We start from the raw sequence: 22,062 nt of genomic DNA, 5'->3' as shown, positions 1-22,062 counted from the left end.
TTATGCTAAAGCTTATGATACATGACTACTTTAAAGAACTGGAATTTAATTTAGTAACAATGTAGCAAATATTAGACAAAGAACTGGGAAACTGAGCATTAAGATACATATGGGAAAGATGGTTCAGAAATGACTCTGCTTTTGACTGAGAAGGCAGAGACAAAGTTGATGCATAGCAGGTAAATGGGCAGGTTCTTGTGTGTACTGGGAGGTGTATAATATCTGTTTATAATGAATACATAAATTCCTGATGCAGAGAAGATGGTATGCATTTACTGAAAGAAAGTGTAATATCTTATAATTGAACATCCATATCCTAATGGAACATAAGTTACATAGTGATACTAATAGACACAGACATCACAATAATTACTATATTAATAATTTATATGATTGATCTTTATTAAAGATTGAGAGAAAACTTCCCAAAGATCTCCATGTTATACCTTGATGGTGCATGATTTCAGAATATACTAACCTAGTCATCTAGAAGATCCTAAGAAAATTATCTATAGATTTTTTTGTTTCACTTATATTATTTTTATATACATTAGAAATCAGAATATTTAAGAACTATGTGAGGCAAATATCATCTAATATGTTTTTTAATTGGATATTCTCTGTATTTACATTTCAAATGTTATCCCCTTTCCCCCTACTTCCACCCCTCCCCCTCTTGTTTCCATGAAGATGATTCCTCTCCCAATCACCCTCTGCACCTAGTGCCTCGGCATTCTACTACACTGGGAGAATGTGCCTTCACTGGACCAAAGACCTCTTCTCCCTTTGATGCCAGACAATGCCATCCTCAGCTACATATGCAATTGGTACCACGTGTCTCTTCATGTGTGCTCATTGGTTGGTGTTTTAGTCCCTGGGAGTTCTGTGCATGATGGTTGATATTGTTGTTCTTCCCATGGCGTTGCAGACCCTTTCAGCTCTTTCTTTTTCTCTAACTCCTTCATTTGGGTCCCTGTGTTCAGTACGATGGTTAGCTACAAGCGTCCTCAACTGTATCTGTATGACTCTGGCAGAGCCTCTGAGTAGTCATCCATATCTGGTTCCTGCCAGTAAGCACTACTTGGCATCAGGAATAGTGCTTGGGTTTGGTGGCTGCATATGGGGTGGATCCCCACATTTTTAACAATACTTACAAATTATTTAATTGTTGTTCATGAATAAAGATAGCTTATTTCACATACTCTATTTGTAAATGTGGTGAAGTCAGAAACTGAAGAAAGGCCAAACATAAAAAAAAAAAAAAAAAAAAAAAAAAAAAAAAAAAAAAAAAAAAAATCAATGGATTAGAATGTTGAGTCATACGCAGGGTCATTCTAAATTTTGAAATTTAAATTTTTCTTATAACCTAGTAATTGGTATATTTAATATCTCTGAGAGTGCTACAGTCTTTACTATGACATATCTTTATTAAGTGAAGTTTTATTCAATAGTTAACATTTACATAATGAGAAGTTATCTGTTTGTCATTTCAACAAGGCTTACAAGAGTCAGGCAGCAGTAGTATACCAAGTAGTGGGAAAATCAAGAACTCAATTCAGTCTCTTTGATTCTACAGTTATAGGCTCCTGAACTACCTTCTAGTAGTAACACGTTTTTGAAAGCAATTGCACTGTTTATTAAAGAAAACTACATTACAAAAGTTTGTTTTTTCAATATACAAATAGCACAAATAGTAGTAAATGTGTCTAGGTCAGAATTTGAATTTGACAAGTCTGTGAAGTTTGGGACCTCAAGTCAAGAATTCGACATAAACAAGGTTATTTTCAAAAAACTTTGTGAAAACACACACACACACACACACACACACATACACACACACACACATTTTTATTCTCTTAATCTGTATACTGATAGAGAAAAAAAAGTTCTGTTGCTTAGCAACAGTTTCCATAATATTTAGCCCTTGGGTATGGTTTAATTCTACTATACAAATTATCATATTTTAAGAAAGAGGTTCAATTTAATTTTGGTGTTTTTGAGATATCAACCTCTATCTCTCCCCTTCATTATCTAAGTACGGATAAGGGTATCTTGGGCGATACTCTGCAGGTATAGACCATGATTATAGAATCGCTGCCATTGGTATCGGTGCCATTCAATGGTTGTGGAAAGAAATAATAGGAACACTTTTGTTCAGCCCATGTCCACAGGAGCTCAATGAACAAAAGTATCATTTCTTTGGGTATGGAATTAAGCAATGTATTAGAGCTCCATCTCCACAAAACAAAAACTTACCTTCAAAGCTAGATGTTTTGAGGTTTCTTCTTGCTTGAACTAACAAAATTACACTATTTTAAAACAGGTCTCTGAAACTGAGCATTTCAGCACAATCAGATAGCAGTAGGTGCTTGTTTAATTAGAAATATATGATTAAAATTCCTTAAAAAATCAATACTTCTTAGAATAAGATATTATTTTCTTAAACAAAATTTTAATTTTTTAAAATATATATATCTCCCACACTTCAAAAGTCAAAATTCCCTGGTTAGTTGCAGAGATCCAAAAGATTAGGGGCTAGTCTGACTTCTTTGTTACTAGGTTTTCAAATAAGCATACCATGTCTAGTATATTAGTAGGGTTTAAGTAGCAAAAACAAGAAATTGAATTTAAAATATTTATAGTATCAAAATTATATCTAAAATAAAATCTTTATGATTCTCATAAGCTATATTTTCTTTTGGTTTTAACATGAAAAAATCAACATGTGATACAATTAGCAATGTGATGTAATTGTTAGCTCAATAATTATTCCTTGTGGTTTTTACTGCACCCTGTGTACATTACAGAAGATTTCAGCTCTAAGGGATTTCTGTACTGTTCAAAATAGAAAAGTTGCTTTACGTCAGTTTCTGCATGTACTAGAGGCATGCATTTGTGAATGCCAGAAGAACAGAAGATGAAAGTGTAGGCAGCAAAGTCAGTGTGGCAAGGCAGAGTGTAAGCAGACACACATGCCACAGTAGAAAACAAAAACGGTAAGACACAGCAAAGATTGAATAGATAGCCATGAAAGTGAGTTCAAACAAGGAGACAAAGAGAATTATGGTTTTGAATAGTTTTGTGTTCTTTAATATGAGCTTTGCAATTAATGAATGGGGACTTTGAAACAAGAGTGCTTTAAAAATAAAAATTAAAAAAAATTAAAATCCCTGAGTCCTTAGGGCAGAGAAATGAGTCATTTCTGGTGTCAAATCAGTATATTGGGCACTTGATCTGTCTAATTAAAATAACTCAGCTCTAGAAGTTTCTTGAGCACAGGAATAATTAAGACTCATTACATTTCACCACCTACTAAGTATTTGACATTGACTATGTGCATTTAGCCATTTCTCCAACTGATGTTTGTAAGAAAATACTTCAAATTAAAGAATAATTTTATAATAAAATATTTTGTAAGAACTCCATAAAATTAGAAAATTGATCAATTATATTTGATGTAACCAAAATGCCACATTAAATTAAATGCTTAAATGATCTATGATTAATAAATTTGAATATTATTTTAGCTATCAAAGTCCAGTGAAAAAATAAATATTTAAAATGATATGTAGCTAAGTAAATGAAATATGATTAATATGTGGAAATTTAATTAACTTTAGAATTCTACTCTTAAAGGCTAGTCCAGTTTTATAATACTTTTTCAGAAAAATTCATCTTTAGGATGCTTATGGTTTAAGTAATAATAATGTCACTGTGAATCCATAATGGAACTTCTGTATCCTTGGAATCAATAACTAGACGATAGTTTACCTGCCGTGTTTCAGGCAATGAGTGGGGATATCTCTGGCCCTCATAGGCTCTTGAAGCATGTTTGATAAAATAATTTAATAATGTGCAACAATTTTTTTCAAATAAAAATTTATACTTTACATTGGCTATAAGTTGCATAGGAAAGAATCATGAAGGCGTTTGCCAGTACTTTCAAAATTTTCCAATCTAGAAAACAAGTACTTGATAAGCTACAAAGGTAAAGATGAAGGGCACTAAACACCTAAGTGGAAATACCCTTTCTGCTGCGTTATTTTCTGGTGAAAAAGCAGGAATTAAAAGACGAAGAAAGAAAAAGCAGGAATTAAAAGATGAAGAAAGAGGATTGTGAGTTATTCAGTGTTAGGAAGAGAATACAATTACACCACCCACAGAAATGTGGCACAGGTGTGAAACTGATTGGATAACTGTACAAATAATAAGAACCGACTCTTTCCTGAGTTATTATAACCTACTTCATGTCTAATGAATCAAAAGCATGCATGGAAAACAAGTTTTTCAACCTTGAAGATGTATAGGATTTGGTATTTGCAGTTACTCAATTTTCAGAAACAGTATTACTTATCTACTCAAAGATAACATTGAGTTAAATCCATTACCTTTGGGGGAAAATTTTCCTTACTATCAATTAGAAAATACACTATATATTTCATTTTTACTCTTTTTTTTTTCGTTTCTATGTAGAGATTTATTAAATAAAATATAAGTTTAAGACGTCATTTTCCAGAAGTCTCACACACAGTTTTTATGACTTTCTGTTGAAATAAATTAGAAATATAAAAGTGTAAGAGATATAAAAGTCCTCACAAGAGACTGTTGCATTTATAAATATGGCTTCCTGTTTTGCAAATGCCTCACACCACATCATCATTTCTTTGAATAATAAAGAAAACGGTAGTGGTCCTCTGCTTTTTCTCCTGGGCTCTCACTGGCTCCCTCTAGTGTCTGCACTCAGCTATTTTTTGAGAGAGGTGATTGGCCAGACTGGAGTGGCTACACTCACACAACCTGGTGATCTCTGGCATTCAGAGTGTTACCACGTTGATGCTGGTCATATCTCAAGCAAATATCTTGTCTGATGAAGCCAAGCCCACTCATCACGGAAACAATCCAGCCAGACAAAAAGGAACATTTGGGACCTTTTATAAGCTACCCCAACAGTACTGACAACCCACCTAAACATACCAGTGAAAATCCTTAAAGTCAGGGTACGGAGCAAACCTACTACTTAACTGCTGGCACAGTAACAAAAAAAAAAAAAAAAAAAAAAAAAAAAAAGAAAGAAAGAAAGAATAAAATTCACCTTTCTATCCAGTTTCTATCATTTTTTTTTTTTAAAAATCAAAACCTGTAGGCTAAATAATAGAAATCTTAGAAAATTAATATGGCTGGAATAACAATTAGGATATAAGCCAACTGTATTCCTAAAAATCAGCGAGACATAATTAGCAAAAAAGAATGTAAAAGATCACATTTGTTACGGCAGCAAAAATTATAATTCTTTTATAAGATTTAGTATACTTCGATATAATACAAATGTCACTGAACAAACATTTTTAAATTTTTAAAATATGCAATAAACAGCACCAGAGCATTCGTACTTCCCACTGTCTCAAGTGTTGATAAGATTAGACATAATGGACAGATACTTAGCTGTAAGACTCTGTCTCTTACACTAGATGCTGCTATCTACATGGAATAAAAAAAAGCATCACTACAGACTTCCATTTATAAATAAGAGGGACAGTTTGTGGTTTTGTGCGTAGATTTCAGTAGCAAGCAAGGCTTACCTTGAAAAACGTCATGGTTGCGCCGTCCTCTACTGCTCCATACTCTATCTTGGTTTGCTTAGCTAAGTCGTCAGCAGAGTCAATGGGCGACTCCATACGTTCCACGGTCAGAAAGGCGGCTAGGTTAGCGGTATACGAAGAAATGATGATAAGTGTGAAAAACCACCAAATGCCTCCCACTATCCTGGTGGAGAGTGCTTTGGGCATGAGCTCAGAACCTAACAGAGAGTGGGGGGGAAAGGTGAAACGAATACAGACAGTTTGATCAGTAGTCAGACATATTTGGTCACAGTGGGAGAACGGGATCGCTGCTTAATAGGATCTAAGCCAGAGATTGACACAGTGCTTCAGCAATCGATCAACAGTGCTCGGGAGAGCGGAGGCCAATTGTACTACTATGCCACTTACGGAAAGAGCATATCAAGAATGGTGACTAGCCTTACCTGAGATGGTGCCACGTGACAAGTAGAATAGTAATGTGTAAAAGGTCTTAGGAACTTAACATTCGAAACAGAGTACAAAGCTTCTTTAGTTTATAAACCGCATGCAAATTTGATACTATTTTTTTATCATTTCAGTTGTTTTCAGAAGTAATTATTCAATGTAGATTCAGAACTAGTTTCTTAGTAAGTTTACAAAAGGTCTTTTTTAAAAGTACTCAAGTATGTCTGCTTCATTATTTACCTTTGACCTCAGGTAAACGGCAAAGAAGCAATACTTCTCAGTTTAAAATAATATGGTGTAGTAATAAAATATTTTATTTAATCACAGTCTCTATAAGGTCTAATGTGTTAGTCCTGTGCTTATTTTAAAACAAAGTAACAAATTATTTACTTGTGTTAAAAAATATTTCCCATTCTGAATGTTAGCTTCCATGAAGGCAATGGAATGGGCATACATTTATCTTTATGCATATGGAAAACTACATAAATGTATCACAGCTAAATGGCTGGAGTTGCCTGCCCATATATTAAGAGGAGAATGGTATTAGAGAAATATATTTTAGTTCCTATTATTCTTAATTTTAGGTTATTTAGTGTATAAACATTTTAAAATGCAAAATTTTGTCTCTTATTTAAATTTTAATTATAACTTTATATCAGTATGTGTATTCTTGTTTAATGTATATAGTATATTCTATATACATTATTATATATTGTATATTAATATAGATATATATTAATGTATATATATACTAAAAACAGTGCCATCCAGTTTTAATCATTTTGAATCTATAATCAAAAAAGCATGGTTATGAAGTGGTTAATATTTTATAGAGCTTGAGTAAAATGTAACCAAGGAAAGATGGACTCATTTTGCAGATTTGTTTTACAGTCTTATCGTTAATGTAATCGCCATACAGTGAGAGAATAACTTTTAAGAAGCAGTGAAAAGAAAAACAAATTATTAACGCTAACACTGAAAAAAAATGTGCAATTATGACCATCTTTTAGAAAATGGCCCATCTCACACTTCATTTCATCTTACCCTAGCAATTTTAAAGACACAAAATCTTAAAAGCAGACAGACTTGGGCACCAGAGCCAACTCCAGCTCCAGACTCTTGTCTACCACTCTGCAAAGAAAAAAATAAAAGCAAAGCAAAGCAAAGCAAAACAAATCAAAATGGAGAGGTACCTTTCTGGTGTAGTTGCTCCTAGGCCCTGCCAGATACACACTCTGACACTGAAATGCTAACACACCCAAGATGACCAGCAGCTTTGGGTACACATTGCACTGTTTGTTTATTTAAAAGTAAAACACCAATGAAGTCTAGAGAGACTAGGAAATAAAAGCATAGTGGATGGAGACATTTGACAAGGCTGTCCCAATTACCACAAGTTCGTTTCTTACCCACAGACTGAAATTCAGCAGACACCTTCTACGCTTGTCAATCAGAGCCTGGTTAGGGGCTGACTGTCATGTACTCAAGGCAACGTCATGTCCAGCACTATATCCCACTAATTCCTGGGGATTGTGGCATCAGCCAGACAAGATGGGTTCCTCTTTCATGTATCCACCAGCCGTGAAGTGAGGACATGGCCAAGCAAATGTGTATCTGAATTTACCATTGTTTTAATTACTTAGCTTTAGGGATGCTACTGATAGACATACAATCACTATCACTAATAATCAAGCTCACCTTGCAAATGGGGGCCAACTCTCAAAGAGTTCCAAGGATTGTAGGAAATATAAATTTCAAAAGAGAATATTTTATGGCTCACGTTGGTAGCAAAATTTGAGCGTGAAATGTGCTATTATGGTCTGGCCTTGATTGTAAAGATGAGTTAATGCGGACCCCTGAGGTTAATGGTTAGCAGATTGCCTGGGTAGACTATACTACTTTACTCCATGTCTGACAATGTGTACCCCACCAGACCTGAGAGAACTCCAGTGTCATCAGCCCAGTGAAGAAAGAAGCCCTTCCTTACCTTTGACCAAAATTGAAGAAAGGCAAAAATGCAACTATTGACTGTTCATCAGTATTATTTAGGAAGAGATTCCAAAATATATATTTATTCATAATGTATATTCCTAACTTTAGAGAAAGGGATTATTGCAACTAAGTAGTATTTCCTTATAGCATGTATTAACTATTATTTACTAGTAATTTAGAATTTTTTTCTTCCAACAATTATTCTCACTTTAGAAAATATATTATAAATGGAATTATTTTGACATAATGGGTTTATACAGAATATTAAACATGCAATAGCATAGTAGTTTTTAAATAGTCCTTTTTAATTACACAGTAAATATTTACTTTCTGTATTTTAATGTCATCATTAAATGAATTTCTCCAAAATGAATACTAAATACATCACTAAAATATAAAGTAAAAGCTTTTGAACTTAGGGATAATACAAGATGATTTTTCTCCTTATTCCACTTATTGTCCGTTGCTGAAATTTTTTGATATTTTGCTATAGTTAGTATATTTAAACTTAAATTTTTACATATGCAATACATAAAATGATGTAGCACTGGCCAAAATATCAATTGTGTGTCTAGTCTAAAATTTAAATTTTATGTAAATATTATAATATTACCAAAATAAACAGCATAAAAATAAAAACTCTACCTAGAAAAGTCAATAATGAATAGATATTGCAAACAATATAGCCACGTTAGTTCATGTACTCTGTCATTTTTCTAATCTATATCTTTTACTTTTAACCTTTATATTATGAATTTTAATTAATTATAAAAATATTCTTGCATTCACTCTTAAGCATGCAGTATTTTCTATTCATATAATTATCAAGTATAGTTAATAATTTATCTAAGAACATAGCTTTAAATGGATTAATATTTAACTTTACAAATTTATATGCAATCGATTTATTGGTCATGCAATACAAATGCATCTAATAAAGAATTAATATGAAAGAGGAGAATATTTTACATCAAATTGAGACAGGAAACAGGCATAATGAACTGGATTCTTGCCTCAAGAAGATGTAATTTTAGTGTTACTTCATTGAAGCTTCTAGCTAATGAATTGGGTTAGCTTGCTTATCTATGGAATAATGTGCCTGCTGTGGGTTAATAAAATATTAGATGATTATATTCTATGTGGATTTGCAGAGCTGTTTTCTCAGAATCTCTCTCAATGGGATTTGAGAAGGCCTAAATGCATTAAATAGATGGAAAAAGCTGGGTTATGGTTACATGCACAGAGGCTACCCATGCAAGCGACTTGTGCCAGTGAGAGCTGTCACCCCCAGCAAAGAGTGGGACATGGTGCCCAAGGGAAATAGCAGGCTGAATCGTATACCTTGCTGCATGAGAGCTCCAACTCCAAACCAGAAACTATTTAGCAAGGTAAAATTGTTTTCCACCACGTCTGAGTCAGGGTTGCAAGGGTGTGGATTATACCACTCATAGGGACTAAACCTGTGGTAATTGACAGAGAAAAAAGAATATATTTAAATAGCAGTGAGTAGATTCTATCCAACATTCTTGCTGCAAAAGAAACAGAAACAATATAGGTAAGATTAAGGAAAACCAGAAATCAGGTATTCTTATCACAAGGTTTTATAAGTCTTTCAACAGTGTGAATTTCAAATGTCAGTATAGTTCTTTTTCCCACTAGGTCTCATGACTGTAATTTACTTGTAAGAAGAAAGTCTATATATCACTTAATTAAGCTCGTTTAAAGTGTAAGAGTCTATCAATATAATATTGTCTTAACAATAATTTTAAAAATCATTAAGATTAATAATCATTAAAACAAATTACTTCAACAAACTCAAATTATGACACAAAACCAAAAACTCCTATATTTTCATAAGTTTCTAGCATTCCTCCAAGAGCCAGAGAACATATCAATATTCACAATATCAAAAAATAGTAGAAACAGAAAGGCGTACTAAGGCTGGCCATGATCTACTTATGTGTTTTCAAGTTTGTAATTCAATTGAATCATGTTTTACAAGTAAAATATTTGTATCTTAAAGACAGTTACTGATTATTTTTAGAACTATTGTTAGTAATTTGTCAGTAAGTCACAGGAAAAGATCAAAATTAGCATCTATATAATTGGTTTATGCTAATTATAATCTAAATACAGTTATCAATTAATATAACTATTCAAAATACCATTCCTGTAATTAAGTACATTTTGTTTAGTTATTAGACTAACAAAATAGTTTTCCCAATATCTCAAATTTTAAAGCCACTCTTCTATAAACTAAATTATCATGTTTCTTTTAGGAAAGTATTTGATAAATCTTACTTTTTATCAAAGTTGTTAATGTATTTGTCCTTTCAGAGAGCCCAATTTTCTTCACAATAATATTCTGACATTAAAATTGAAAAGATCAAACAAAGCATTTTCATCTCTCCAATGCAGTTTTGTAACATTTTTGTTTTAATAGTTCTGGCTTGACAAACGAACAAAAACTGTTTTGCTTGGTTCTCTACATTGAACTGACACAGTGAACAGAAAAGTTGATTAAATAGTAATTAAACATTCTGATACAATTTGTTAATTGTTTCACTACAATAGACCTGACTTTTTGGTTGATGTCAATTTTATTTAAATCGCTTTACTTTTTTTACCCTACCGAGAAGCGTCTATGCTATTTAAACATATTTCTGAGCACTAGAATATTGGCAATCATCTTTATATTAGTTTTATGCCTTTAAAAATTAGCATTATAAAGAGTCAAAAGCCTACTTTCAAGTGATCTTTATCATAGAGGAAGGTTCTGTTATTGGAAGATATATCTCCATACCTAATAACCAAATACCCAACTCCTATAACTAAATAAACAATTTAGTCAAAAGACTTAACTCCCCAGAATGTTAAAAGCAACATAATAATTATTATAGTGAACATATTTTTGATAATTTGGCACAATAAAAGCATTATATAAATATTATAGAATATTATGATTTCCCTTAAGCTATATATTTATTTTATAAAAGTAAATGCTGAAAATTAAAATATTTTTTTCCTATTCTTGAAAGTAAGCATAAAGCTGGTTTGTGAAGAGAGGTTTATTGTTTGCAAATTGAAGGTTTTAGAGACATAACCAGAAATCATCAGAACATTATCATAGTGCGTTCACTATGTTCTTGAGATTTATGAGCTTTGAACTTGACAAGGACAACATTAGGAGGGATTGTTATAAAGGGAGTAGAGAGGTGGCACGGTGAGGCCAGAGAGGTGAAAGCATAAATACAAATGGTTCTACTTCCCCTCTCACAGACAAGGAAGTTATATGGAGGGAGGGAAAGAAAGACTGAGGGTGTGAGCCAAAGAATAGAGAAAAGAAGGAAGGGAGAAAAATGGAAGAGAGAAAAGAATGAAGGGAGGAAGTTCCCAGCACTACCTCTGTATTTCTAATGATTTTGCTTCAATCAACATTGATACTCCCCTCCCTGTTTCTCCAGATTCATATTCAGATCATGATATGCTTTTCAATTTATTTTTCCAGATATAAGAATTATTTATTTCCATAATTTTTCACATTAATTTCTTGATATAATGTGAGTTTTCAAAAATTCAGTATTGTACTTGACAATTCTGAAATGTCCAATATTAATTCACAGTGGTTCTTCCATCTTTTCCTCTTATTTATTGACTCAATCTCAACTGATAGCAACAGCTTCTGGCAACTTTACATGAACAGCAGAAGGCATGCTACAAACCATTTGCTAAGTGAGATTCAACATCCTTCGAGTCTTCTCTTTTTTACATTCTGTTACCACAACAACATAACATAAACATTTATCAATTTATATCAGCATCTCTCCACGATATCCTCAATCACAACCATTGTGTATCATGCTAGCTAAAGGTTCCCCAGAGGGCAGCAATAGATTTATAGAGATTATATTTATTTCAAATGTTTCTTTCTTTTTAAATACTGTTTTTGATCAGATTAATTGTAGAATAATTAATGTGTAATTTCAGCTATGTTTAATAATAAAAGTGTGGAAGTAAGTTTAAAGCCTTCAAAGGAAAAAAATCTGGACTTTAAGAATAGAATTCAAGAACATTTTGTATTGTGTTTCAAAATAGCATTCTTGTAAACCGTGACCTATGCTATTCTACTGGCCCTTTAAAAATAAACAGTTATTTGAAAATTAAAATCCTTGTTTTTATCAAGGATTAATATCACATTTTCCTCTCTTGTGCAGTTCATTCTGCAATCCCAATATTGGTTAATGGATGTCTACATCCTACTGTCATCTTTGAATTCCACTCTCTCTGTACCGCTTTTCTGATGTCCACTCTCTTCCTTGAAGAAGAACGATGCCAAAGACAGAGATTGGTGGCTCATCCTCATTTTCTATTTACATACCTTAGGACTTTTAAATAAAAGGCCCCCTAACTAATGTTCACTTTCTACTTTCCTTCCTATACAACATGCTTTGAAATTTAGTAGGTGGGATGAAAACACATGCATATTAAGTTTAAGAGTTTTTGTCATGAACTGGGTTTTTCATCTTGTGTCAGGAAATGGTGCTGAGCAGAAAAAGATTTAGAGGAACCAAGACATGGTTAATAGATCCACTATGCCAGGCATCCACTGAATGGGAAACTACCAGTGTCTTTTTAAATTCTTTGGGATATATTTCTTACAGAAGTTTACTAACACTTTCGTTTTCTTTCTTTGTCTCTTTTCCACATCTTTGTCATTGAGGACATCAGGCCATACCTACCATTACTTAATTCTTTCAGTATAAACCAATTATATTTTTCCTTGCTATTACCTTGTAAACTAATGCATGTTATACAGTGTCTTATTTAGCTTTGTGTGCTTTACAATTTCTAGAACAAGTTTTAAAATATAGTCAGCATTTAAGTAATTCAGTAACTTTAGTGTTTCTCCTACTTTTTCTTAGTCTGGACCAACATAACACCCCTGACAATCTTGTTTGTCTATATCTATTTTCTCCTCAACACTAATTTTCTCTCTCTGTGAAATATTAATGTTGATAATTTTCTCTAAAGCCTGTGTTTGATGATTTTTAACATCTAACAACATTATTATTGAACACTGCTATCTATGTTAATTCTCAAATAGTTTTTAGTCTTCTTACTATGTTTCCAATTGGTTTTGGATTGGCCACAGCTCTAAGAATCTTCTTGTATTCTTCATCACCTTATTCCTTTGTGACTTTTAAACATTGTAGTAATGCTTATAAAATTCCAAACTCAACTCCATTTATTCTCTTTGTGTTTATTCTTTTAATTCTTTAGAATTAAGTATTTTTCTATTTAAATCTATAATTTTCTTCCTGGATGACTACCAATGTTAAAAATAAGTCCAGTGACTTTTAACATATTAGCTCTCCATCCTGATTTTATTCTAATTTAATAGGTATACCATTTTCCTCTCTGAATTTTTAAGATTTAAAGTATTTTCTCAAGGAGATAAGAATGGATCAACTTGCACTCTACGACCTGGTGATTGTTACTTGAGCCATTTGTTGAATATGCTGTCTTTTGTCAATTGGATGGTTTTGGCTTCTTTGTCAAAGATCAGGTGACCATAGGTGTATGTGTTTAATTTTAGGTCTTCAATTTTATTCTCTTGATCTGCCTGTCTGTTTCTGTACCAGTGTTTTATTTTTCATTTTTGTTTTTATCATTATTGCTCTATAATAGAGTTTGAGGTCAAGTCCAAATGGATAAAGAACCTCCACATATAACCAGATACACTGAATCTACTAGAAAAGAGAGTGGAAAAAAAAATTAGAACACATTGGCACAGGGGAAAATTTCCTGAATAGAACATTAATAGCTCATGCACTAAGGTCAAGTGTAGACAAATGGGATCTTAAAAACTTGTAAATCTTCAAAAAGGCAAAGGGCACTGAAAACAGGATAACAACAGCAATCTACAGATTGAGAAAATATCTTCATTAAACCTACATAATATAGGTAGAGGGCTAATATCTAATATATACAGAGAACTCAGGAAGTTAGACTCCAGAGAACAAAATAACCCGTATAAAATTGGGGTACAGGGGGTGGTTGGGGAGGGATCACCTTCATGGAGGCAAGGGGAGTGGGAGGAGAGAAGGGAGTGGGAGGAAAGGAAATAAGATTTGAAATGCAAATACAATATGAAAAAATGGGGTACAGACTAAACAAAGAGTTTTTAACTGAAGAATCTTGAATGGCCTAGAAACACCTAAAGAAATTTTCAACATATTTAGTCATGGGAGAAATGCAAATCAAAATGACCCTGAGATTCTAACTAGTACAAATTAGAATGGCTAAGATAAATCTCAGGCAATAGCAGATGGTGGTGAAAGATGTGGAGAAAGAGGAATACTTCTCCATTGCTGGTAGAATTCCAAACTGATAAAACCACTTTGGAAATCAATCTGGATGTTACTCAAAAAATTGAAAATAGATCCACCTAAAGACCTAGCTACACCCCTCTTGCGCATATACCCAAAAGATACCCCACCATGCCAAAGGGGTATGTACTCTACTATGTTCATAGTGGTCTTGTTTGTGAAAGCCAGAAGATGGAAACAAAAAACTTCAAATCTCTGAAGAAGGAAATTGAAGATTTTAGAAGATGGAAAGATCTCAAATGCTCATGGATTGGAAAGATCAACATTGTAAAAATGGACATCTTGCTGAAAACAATCTACAGATTCAATGCAATCCCCATCAAAATTCCAATTCAATGCTTCATAGAATTAGAGCAATTTGCAAATTCATTTTGAATAACAAAAATTCCAGGATAGTGAAAAAGATTTTCAACAATAAAAAGTAAAATAAAATTAAAAAAAAAAAACTTCTGGGGGAATTATCATCGCTAACTTCAAGCTATATTGCAGATGAATCATGATAAAATGCATGATATCGGTAAAGATAACAACTGCATGAAATTGGTACAGAAATGAACAGACAGATTAATGCAATAGAATTGTAGACACAGAAATGAACCCACACACATATAGTCACTTGATCTTTGACAACGGATTTAAAACCATTCACTGGAAAAAGGACAGCTTTCTTAACATATGGCATTGGTTCAACTGGCAGTCAGCATGCAGAAGAATGCAAATAGATTCATTCTTATCTATTTGTAAAAATCTCAAGTGCAAGTAGATCAAACACCTCCACATACAATCAGGTACACTGAAACTAAAAGAATAGAAACTAGAGAAAAGCTTAGAGAATACAGGCATAGGGGAAATTTTCCAGAACAGAACACCAATGGTTTATGGTCAATTATCAAGTATTGGTAAATGGAACCTCATGAAATTGCAAAGTTTCTGTAAGGCTAAGACCACAGTCAAAATGACAAAACAGCAGCCAACAAATTGGGAAATCCTTTACCAATCCTATATCTGATAGATGGCTAGTATCCAATATATACAAAGAACTCAAAAAGTTAGACTCCAGAGAATCAAATACACCTATTTTAAAATAAAAATGGGGTACAGAGTTAAACAAAGAATTCTCAACTGGGGAATAGCAAATGGATGAGAGACTCCTAAGCATGCTCATAATCCCCAGTCATCAGGGAAATGCAAATCAAAAAAAACCCTGAGATTCCACCTCACACCAGTCAGAATGGTTAAGATCAAAAACTCAGGTGACAACAGATGCTGGTGAGGATGTGGAGAAAGAGGAACACTTCTCCACTGTTGGTGGGATTGCAAGCTGGTACAACCACTCTGGAAATCAGTTTGGCAGTTCCTCAGAAAACTAGACATAGTGCAGCCTGAAGACTCAGATATTCCACTCCTGGGCATATATTCAAAAGTTGTTCTAACCTATACCAAGCAACCATGCTCCATCATATCCATACCAGCTTTATTTATAAGAGCCAGAAGATGTCCTTCCACAGAGGAAAGGATATAGAAAGTATAGTACATTTACTCAATCGAGTACTATTCAGCTATTAGAAACAATGTCTTTACGAAATTCCTGGACAAATGGATGAAACTAGAGACTATCATCCTGAGTGAGGTAACCCAGTTACAAAAGAACACACATGGCATGCAGTCACTGATAAGTTGATACTAACCCCAAATGCTTTGAATATCCATGAACAAAATCACAGACCTTATGAAGCTCCAAAGAAGGAATGCCAGAATATGGATGACTCAGTCCTTCTTAGAAAAGAGAACTAAACACTCACTGGAAGAAATACAAGGTCAAATAAAGAAGTAGGGATTGAAGAAAAGATCAACCAGAGACTGCCTCACTTGGGGATTCACCCCATATGCAGCCACCAAACCCAAGCACTATCTCTGATGCTAAGATGTGCTTACTGCCAGGAATCAGATATTGATGCCTCCTCAGAGGCTCTGCCAGAGCCATACAGATACAGCTGAGAATGCTTGCAGCTAACCATGGGACTGAATAGGAAGACCTCAGTGAAGGTTCTTGAGAAAAAACTGAAGGAGCTTAAGGGTTTGCAACCTCATGAGAAGAACAATATTATAAACCAAGCAAACCCTTCACAATTTCCATGGATTAAATTACCAACCATTGAATTTATCCCATCTGCAGACACAAAACCCAGTCACTGTTGCTGATGCCAAGAAATGCTTGCTGATATGAACCTGGTATAGCTGCCCCAGAGCCTTACCAATACAGATGCACATGCTCACAGACAACCATCTGACTAGGCATGGGGACCCCAATGGCAGACTTAGGGGAAGGATTAAAAGAGATGAAGGGGTTTCAACCCCATAACTAGAACACCAATACCAACCAACCAGACACCCCATAGCTCTCAGGAACTAAACCACCAACCAAAAAATATACTTTGGAAGGGGGGCATGGCTCTAGATGCATATGAAGGAGAGGATTGCTTTATCTGAATTCAGTGGGAGGAGAGGCCCTAGGTTCTGTGGAGCTGTGAAGCCCTGGCCTAAGTGAATGCTAGGGTAGTGAGGCAAAAGTGAGTTGGCTGAGGGTGGAGAATCCTTATAGAAGCAGGGGAGACAGGAAATATTATAGAGCATAAAAAATTTTGAGAGAGAGAGAGAGAGAGGGAGGGAGGGAGGAAGAAAGAAAGGGTAGGAGGGAGAGAGGTAGGAGGGAGGTAGGGAGAGAGATAAAGAGGCACAGAGAGAGAGAGAGAGAGAGAGAGAGAGAACCAGTAGTTCAGCCACTGAATAAATTACAGAAACTAAACTTTAAATCTCTATAGCCAGGATGTAGTAATAGCAAGATATATATTCAGGTAACTTTGTTAACTGACATGAATTTTTATCCTAAAAATAATCTATAAATTCAATGCACTCCCCATCAAAATTCCAACCCAATTCTTTTTTTTTTAATTGAACAACTTTATTTTAAAAAACAAAGATAAATGTACAGGTTTTAAGGATTTTTGCATAAAAGTGTATGAATACATTTTTGTCAGTGCTTGGTATTTTTAAAGTTTTGATAGAGTGCATTAAGATCTTACTAGTTACAATGAGCATAAAGTACATGTAAAGCAAGATGTTCTTCATAGAGTTGGAAAGAGCAATGTGAAATTTCATCTGAATTGACAAAAGACCTAGAATAGAGAAATCTATCCTCAACAACAAAAAAATATTTGTGGGAAACACCATCCTTGACCTCAAGCTATATTATAAGGCAACTGTGTTAAAAACTACATGGTACTGGTACAAAGATAGGCAAGTGGATCAATGGAATAAAATAGAAGATCCAGAAATAAGCTCTCACATATATGGTCACTAGATTTTGGACAAAGGAACTGTAAACATTCAATGTAAAAAGGACAGCCTATTCAACAAATGGTGTTGGTCTAACTGGTACTAAGCATGCAGAAGAATGAAAATAGACCCTTTCTTATCTCCTTGTACAAAGCTCTAGTGCAAGTGGATCAAAGATCTTCACATTAAACCAGGTACACTGAATCTATTAGATGAGAAAGTAGGGAAAACCTTAGAACACATAGGCACAGGAGAAAATTTCATGAACAGAACACCAATGGCTCATGATTTAAAGTCAAATATTGACAAATGGGACTTAATGAGATTGCAAAGCTTCTGTAAGGCTAAAGGCACTGTCAAGAAAACAAAACAGCAGCCAATAGATTGGGAAAAGTTCTTTACCAACCCCACATCTGATAGAGGCCTAATATCCAAGGTATACAAAGAACTCAAGAAGTTAGACACCAGAGAATCATACAACCCTATTACAAATAGGGTGCAGAGCTAAACGAAAAGTTCTCAATTGAGGAATATTGAATGGTTGAGAAGCATCTAAGGAAGTGCTGGACATCCTTAGCCACTGGGGAAATGCAAATCAAAACAACCCTGAGATTCCACCTCACATCATTCAGAATGGCTAAGATCAAAAATTCAGATGACAGCAGATGCTGGCGATAATGTGAAGAAAGAGAAACACTTCTCCACTGTTGGTAGGGTTGTAAACTGGTACAACCACTCTGGAAATAAGTCTGGCCATTCCTCAGAAAATTGGACATAATAATACCTGAAGACCCAGTTATTCCACTTCTGGGCATATACCCAAGAGATGTTCCAACATACAACAAAGACACATGCACCACAATGTTCATAGCAGCACTATATATAATAGCCGGAAGCTGGAAATAACCCAGATGTCCTTTAGTAGATGAATGGATACAAAAACTGTGGTATATTTACACAATGGAGTACTACTCAGCTATCAGAAACAGTGACTTTATGAAATTCTTAAGAAAATGAATGCATCTAGAAAATATCATCCTGAGTGAGGTAACCCAGTCACAAAAGAACACACATAATATGCAGTCACTGATAATTGGATACTAACCCCAGAAAGCTCTGAGCACCTCAAAAACAACTCACAGACTATATGAAGTTCAAGAATATCAAAGGCCAAAAAAAAAGAAAAAGAAAAAAAAAAAAGAAAAATCATTATGCTTAATCCTTTCACACCAAAAAAACTTTGACAATTTCCAGGTTACATCTTGTTTTACATGCACTTTATGCTCATTGTATTTAGTAAGACTGTAAGGCATTCTATCAAACCTTTCAAAAACTCAAGTACTGACAAACATGTGTTTATGTACTTTTATGCAAAAATGCTTTTAAAATCTGTACACTTATATTTGCTTTTTAAATTAAAATTGTTCAATTAAAAAAGATTATAAACTCAAAAAACAAAAAATTATGCACATATTTTATATTTAGTATCTTTGTGAGCGTTCTTATGATAGTTTGTTGTTGTTTTTATTTTTATTTTTCTCTTATTTTGCCATAACTACTGTGACTGAATATTTAAATATTATTCATGTTTTTCTAGCTTTCACTTAGAAATAATTTTTTATTATTTATAGAAAAAGTTTCTGAGGTACAAAAAAATTGGTCTAGCCACCATAAAAAATATAGTATATTCTTATCTTTTTTACATCTTTTTCCTCCTTAAATAGAAGCTACAAGCAAGCTCCAGCAGAGGCATATCTGTGTTTTGTGAGCTGCTTCCATGGTGGGTTTCAGCAGCCTTCACTGTACTTTGGTCTTATTTTCCTATCATGGACTTCTGTGCAGAGAAACCCTCTTGTTTCTTATGTGGTACATTTCAAGGTACTAAATGATCTTTTCACTAAATTATGCATCCTCTCACTTCTTCCAATTTCTACTATCTACAGAGTCAATAGAGGATTTTTTTTCATTTTCTTAAAAATTGACACCAGTATTAACTTACAAACTTCATCACATTAAAAGGAAAATTTTATTACAGATATTGAAGAGTTGAAAACTAGGATGGTACATATTAGCTCAGACTGATGTAACTGCACACCTTTAAGTACATTTTTCCTATTTCACCCTTAAGTGGAAGTGACCTCCCTATTTTATAGCTATATTCCATTACTAGGTGTTATTTCACTGTTATTATTACCAAACAATCAATAAGAGCCTGCAACTGATACAACAAAATCCAAGACAAACCTTGAAAATTTGATCATGGTCACTGTGCTATTCTGAGATTTTTATTCAGTCTTATCATGCTTAATTACTCTGACTATGTTTTACCTTTAATGACCATATGATTAAACTGAGAATTTGAGAACAAGTGATCCTGTACAAATATTTACCTGAGATTTCAAGTAAGAAAAAAAATATAGTACTTTAATTTTCTATGATGTTTCAATAGCTTGTGAATCAAATATTATTTTGGATGATGATAATTATTCTTTGAAAAAAAATTAAAAATTTCTTAAAGGAAAATAAGATTAATAAAATATTGTATTGTCTATTATTGTTATAGATACAGTAGTAAAATGATGTTTTAGGGAAGAAAACTACAGTATATATCCATATGCATTTTAAGTATGTTTTTAATGGACTTGGCATAGCAGTGAATCATACAAAGAATATTCATGCTATAATATTTTTAAATAATCAGACGGCTGTTGATAATACTTTCTTGATATTTTTGTCTTCTGAAGTCACTATGGCAGATGCTCATTGTGACCCGATGCTGTGTCTTCAGCTGCACTTTTGTGCATTGTTTATTTACTTTTTAAAGGTCACTGATACTTAGTTAAGCCATGTCCTTTCCCAACACAGATGGCTCAACCATGTTTGTGCCAACACCAACATCATGGACCCCTGGTGGTTTTATGACTTAGCATTTTCTTATGAGGTGAAGAAGAGTGGAAAAATTTATAGCTTTCCTACCAGGACAAGAAGCTGTAAATAAAGTACTATGTCTTTACAAGACACCTGGGTACACTAAGTGACTCAAGAACAACTTTACTCATAAGGAAGCACGATATTATTAACCACACTAGCTCAGAGAAACTATGATGTGTTACAGTGGGCAGAAAGGGAGACTGAGGGAGGGGAAGCACCTTCAAGGAGGCAATGTAAGGGGGAGGGGAGAAGCGACTGAGGGAAAGAATAACATCTGGAATGTAAATGCAGAGCATATCCAATAAAAAAATATGGAGACTGAAATTTAGGAAAGAAGAAAAATGTCTTTCCAGGTTATAGAAAATCTAACTGCATCTTTGGCCCGTGATTTACTATATATCCTTTTCAAACTATGCTATTTTAATGATCTTCCTGAAAGGAGCAGGTGTAAAATGAGATTTTTTTCCAGCTACTGAAAGGGAAACATGCCTTTCACTAAATTTGTCTTATTAAGAGTAGGCATGACCAATTAAAATGACTTCAGACCAGATAAATTTAAACAATGAGCTCCAGAAAATGAGAAACAATTATCATTTTATTTTGTGTCATCGTGCCAATTAAAAACCACAGAGCTGTGTTAGCTCATCTTGAATTGTGACACATTATGTTATTATCATTAGTATAAAGGAGAAGTGGAAATAGATACTGGTTCCCAAGAATGCATGAAAGGTCATAGTCAGGTCTGTAACAGTTCTCAGCGAGCCAGACTTACCTCAATGGGAGTCCATCTCAGCTTGCTTGGCAATCTTTATATTCCCCAAAGAAACAGAAAAGCAAATTCTTATGATCAAATTAAGTTTATATTGATGGAGGAATAGTCTTTCTAGTTTTTCCTAATCCTCAAAATGAGGAACTTTTTCATGTTCACTCAAAACAGAAGACACAGCTGAGTACATTTGTATACCACATGTTTTGGAACCAAATCCTCCACATTTACAATCAATTTGTAATGACAAGGGCTGGAGAGATTGCTCAGAGGTTAAGAGCACCTGCTGTTCATCTAGAGCACCAAAGCTCAGTTCCCAGCACCCACACACCAGCCGCGTATGGCTGTCTGTCATTCTAATTTTAGGAAACAGCCCCTCTGACCTCCTCGGGCACCCAGCAAGCACATAGCGCCCTTATGTCCATGCAATAAAAACACAAAAACACATTGAATAAAACAAAGTGCTTAAAAATGTTTCAACAACATATGAGATTTAATCAGAACCTAGGGTAATTCACAAGCATTTGGGAAACGACTGTGCTTAAATTAGTAAGTGTATTGGTAACATCCAATTTCCCTTAAGACATATTCTAAAACAGACTTTTTTTTTCTTGTACTACCATAA

At 33.9% G+C, this 22,062-nt stretch overlaps 1 protein-coding gene across 2 annotated transcripts in view; it reads right to left on the bottom strand.

Moving 5' to 3' along the window:
* GRIK2 (glutamate ionotropic receptor kainate type subunit 2) overlaps window positions 1-22,062 on the bottom strand; it is a gene marked incomplete at both ends in the record, with an annotated part of 685,772 nt that overhangs the window by 148,421 nt on the left and 515,289 nt on the right. For both annotated transcript variants that reach the window (XM_080937894.1, XM_080937895.1), the window contains 2 exons: window positions 5,580-5,797; window positions 9,357-9,475. In XM_080937894.1, coding sequence (XP_080794020.1) covers window positions 5,580-5,797; window positions 9,357-9,475 — 337 coding nt within the window. The remainder of the gene's footprint in view (window positions 1-5,579; window positions 5,798-9,356; window positions 9,476-22,062) is intronic.

Source organism: Micromys minutus, assembly GCF_963924665.1.
Source record: "Micromys minutus genome assembly, chromosome: 25".
Lineage (NCBI taxonomy): Eukaryota > Metazoa > Chordata > Mammalia > Rodentia > Muridae > Micromys > Micromys minutus.
This window is presented reverse-complemented; position numbering and strand designations above follow the sequence as displayed.